The 4,342-nt window shown below is 41.2% G+C and overlaps 1 protein-coding gene across 1 annotated transcript; it reads right to left on the reverse strand.

Annotated features, from left to right (window-relative positions):
• Positions 1-3,204: 3,204 nt before the first annotated feature.
• Positions 3,205-4,077, reverse strand: LOC106742988. The gene has a single exon (XM_014616408.1). The coding sequence runs from the start codon at positions 4,075-4,077 to the stop codon at positions 3,205-3,207; it is 873 nt and encodes a 290-aa protein (XP_014471894.1).
• Between the last annotated feature and the right edge of the window lie 265 nt (positions 4,078-4,342).

The following is a 4,342-nucleotide window of genomic DNA, read 5'->3' on the forward strand; positions in this document are numbered from 1 at the left end:
AAACGCCAATCAACCCCATCACTGGCCAGATGAGCGGCAAGATACAAATTTCGAGATAAGGCCTTAAATGCGCGATCTTACTCGCGTTGTGCACCTCGAAAATTGGTTCCGTTATCGCTATATATCTGGTGTATGCATAAGTTTTTTCCGGTTTTTTGGTAAAAAAAAAAACACATAATTTTCAAGGGAAATTAATTTTTTTTTTATTCAAAATATTGGCCATCGGCTTCTACACATTTCGCCCATCTTTCAGGTAATTTATGAATACCATGCCAGAAAAACTGCTTGTCTTTTGCGGCAAACCATTCGTCGAGCCATTTTCCAACTTCCTCGAAATTGCTGAAGTGCTGCTCTGCGAGCGCGTGCCCCATTGATGCGAAGAGGTGATAGTCAGATGGCGCCAGGTCTGGGGAGTACGGCGGGTGCGGAAGGATGTCCCATCCAAGCGATTTCAAGGTGTCTTTCACTGGTTTTGCTGTGTGAGACGGCGCATTGTCGTGTAACAAAATCACTTTGCCATGTCTTCTGGCCCATTCCGGTCGTCTTTCGATTAATGCGTGGTTTAAATTAATCATTTGTTGGCGATAGCGTTGTGTATTAACGGTTTCGCCGGGCTTCAAGAGTTCATAATACACAATACCGCTCTGGTCCCACCAGACACAGAGCATGGTCTTCTTGCCGAAGCGATTTGGCCTTGGTGTTGATGGACCGGCTTCGCCAGGTGAAAGCCACGATTTTTTCCGCTTCGGGTTTTCAAAATAAATCCATTTTTCGTCACCCGTCACAATTCGATACAAAAATGATTTCCTTTCGTGGCGTTGAAGCAGCATTTCACAAGTGACTTTGCGATTTTCCATTTGACGTTCATTCAAATTGTGTGGGACCCATTTACCGAGTTTATTGATCTTTCCCATTGCTCGTAAACGTCTGCTGATTGTTTCTTGTGATACATGTAATGCTTCTGCTAATTGCCGTTGAGTTTGAGTTGGGTCATCATCCAATAACTCCTGCAATTGCTCGTCTTTGCATTTTTGTGGTCTACCAGAGCGCTCACATTGAAATCACATTGTCTTTCACATTGAAATCACCATTTTTAAATTGTCGAAACCATGTCTCACATGTTCTAATCGATGGAGCGTGTTCACCATATGTTTCTACCAGCAAACGATGACTTCAACAGCCTTTTTCTTTTGATTAAATAAGAAAAGCAATGCGTGCCGCAAATGTTCTTTTTCAGGCACAAAACTCGACATGATCACTGAACGATAAAACAAAGACGCTAGTTTTTGGCGGACTCAACTTGTGTGTGTTTGTAGTTTTAAATGTCAGACGAACAAAATGACGTATGTGTCAAATTAATTCGCTGCGTACTTTTCGCTGGCGCCATCTCTTAGTTAAACCGGAAAAAACTTATGCATACAACTGGTAATTAATGAGGAAATCGTTTTCGAGCTGCGAAGCGACGTAAAGCCTCCAAGAACCCGAAGGCGGTGTAATCACCCACTAATTCCAAATGAATGGCTCTTGTCGCTAGACACAAAAACAGCAATATAGGATTTAAAAATATGTTGACCTCGGCCTACTCTTGACAATATGTGGAAGGGACCTGCATAATCAACTCCTGTATGTTGAAACGAACGACTGGGTGTGACTCGGTGTGCAGGTAAATCTCCCATGAGTTAAAAAATTGGTTTTAAACGACGACGAGCGCAAACAATACATTTGTGAATTCAAGATTTAACTGCGGTACGTGCAGCTAACAACCAGTAAGTTTGCCTTAAAACTCGCAACGTCAACTGAGTACCACCATGCAGAGTTTGAAGATGAAGTTGATCGATAATCAATTCGGAGAGATGATACTTGGGAAAAATAATAGGATGTCTCTCTCTAAAGGAAAGAAGTGCGTGCCTTAGTCGACCTCCGATGCACAAAAACCCTTCCTTACCTAAGAATGGAATTTATTTTGTTAATCTACTATTTTTTGATAGCGGGGTATTACCTTTAATAGCTACTATCTCCTTTTCAAAATGAACCTGTTGTATTTGTAACAATCAAAATTTACATGCTTGATTTACTGCTGTTGTCAAAGTAAGTGTAGATTTGTCTAAATTTTCTAATAATTTACAGCTAACCCCTTTATTTCCTTGTATCTTGTAAATGAGCATTAAGCAGTATACAGTAACTCGTAGAAGTTTCTGCCAGGAAGAAAATCAGTAGATTAAGTCCCATTCAGCACTTCTCGCACTTGCCAAAAGTATCGCGGAAGACTTCTGCTCGACTGTGAGATCGGCTATTAATATGTGGGGCTGATCAGGCCAAGAAGATGAATGCTTACTTAACCATAGAGGTCCAGACCACCAAAATACATTCTTCTTTAAGTCAGAGGTGGTAATACCTCTAGATGCGCAGTCCGCAAGGTTTTCACATGACTATACATATCTCCATTTTGTCTGAGGTAGGTTAGTTTGAATCTCTGAAACACTGTTGGCTACAAACGTCTTCCAGTTAGACGGATGTTGTTTAATCCATGACAGTATAATCATAGAATCAGACCAACAGTAGATAGGTACATCAGAAATGACTAAAATGGTTTTAACAAAGTATGAGTCGTGTAAGTAATAGTGCAGCGCACAATTCCAGACTGGGAATGTTTATTATCCTAATGGGCGATACCTTTGTCTTATTTAAGAGTAACGTAGTGCTAAATTGTGCGGTCGAATCCAGGATGCGTACATATACTACAGCAGCGTAAGCTCTTGAAGAGGCGTCTGTAAAGCCATGTAATTCTACAGCTATCTGTGATGTTGATTGGTTCGTCCAATGTGGAATGGAAACGTATTTGAGCTCGACTAAGCTCTGACGAAGCGATATCTAATATCCCTGGAAGTCATCCGGTATAGTAGTATCCCAATTTAAGTTTCTGAGCCATAATTCCTGCATGAGAATTTTAACAGTCACTACTACTGGTGCGACTCAACCTAAAGGTTCAAATACTCGTGCAATGATCAACAACAAGCAACGCTTGGTATTATTGACTACGTTAGGTAGATTAATTTGAAAGGCGAAACAATCTGTCTTGGGATTCCAAGAGACACCCAAAACTATAGTAGTGGGGACATCCCTGAACTGAACTGTGTTCAAATAAAGTAATTCTGACTCGGGCATGTCGGTCAAGAGAGCATCGTAATTCGACGCCCACTTTTTTTATTGAAATCCACCACAACGCAACAGTGAGATCAGTTGTTCGCGCATTGCTTGAATGGTGGGAATATAATCCGCACCGAATAGGATATCATCCACGTAAATGGAATTGCGTAATATTGAAGATGCTAAGGGGTAGTGACTTTCCTCACCAGCTATTAATTGTTGAAGAACTCTCATAGCGAGATAAGGAGATGAAGATATGCCATAAGTGACAGTTAATAATCGATAGTGATTGACAGGTTGATCCGGAGCAGTTCTCCACAGAATACGTTGATAATCTGTATCATCAGGATGAATCAATATCTGTCTAAACATCTTGGCAATGTCAATAGTAAAGTCTAAACGATATGCTCTCCAACGCAAAATAATAGACAAGTCTGCTTGTAATTTAAGATCGGTCATGAGACAATCGTTTAGCGACGCTCCGTTGGAAGTCGTACAAGATGCGTTAAAGATGACACGCAACGGAGTATACGAACTCTCCTTTAGAACAAGATGATGAGGTAAATAGTAAACAGAATTAGAGTTATGTGTTTGCGCGTTTAAGGGGGCCATATGACCCAAAGATTCATATTCATATGGAAAATCTTGGTTAGCTGCAGTGAGCTTTGGTTCTCTAGCCAGATGGAGTTCTAAATGCTCCAATGATTTGGACGCGACATGGAACGAGCCTAGAGTTGAGCTTTGTTTGACAGGTAAACGTACAACATACCGACTAGTGGATAGACGTGTGTGAGTTGAGAGAAAGTATTCCTCACAGATCTGGTCTTCTTTAGAGTGTGAAGAAGGAAACAATAATTCTTCGACTTCCCAAAACTTCTGGACAAGGCTATCTAGCGTAGGAGTAATAGAACATTTCAAGTTAGAGATCATCGCAGAGGACAAGTGATCCTCTCTACCGATTGAACCGAACAGAATTCAACCGAAAATAGTATGCTGAGCGACGAGGGAGCCGCTCGCTCTTTTACGTAGGCCTTCTAAGAGTATAGAACCGTAAATATCAGCGCCGATTAGTACATCGATGCGTTTGCAACTTAAGGGATTGGCATCAGCTAATGTCAGATCGGAAAAATGCGAGAAGTCTCTCTCCTCAATGGGAGTCATTGGATGGTAGGAAGTCAAAGAGGGTAAAACAAGG

This window comes from Dinoponera quadriceps, unplaced genomic scaffold (genome assembly GCF_001313825.1).
Source record: "Dinoponera quadriceps isolate SergipeBrazil2010 unplaced genomic scaffold, ASM131382v1 scaffold996, whole genome shotgun sequence".
Lineage (NCBI taxonomy): Eukaryota > Metazoa > Arthropoda > Insecta > Hymenoptera > Formicidae > Dinoponera > Dinoponera quadriceps.

Coding starts and splice junctions, on each gene's coding strand:
- LOC106742988 (XM_014616408.1), bottom strand. CDS start 4,077: ATGATCTCTAACTTGAAATGTTCTATTACTCCTACGCTAGATAGCCTT.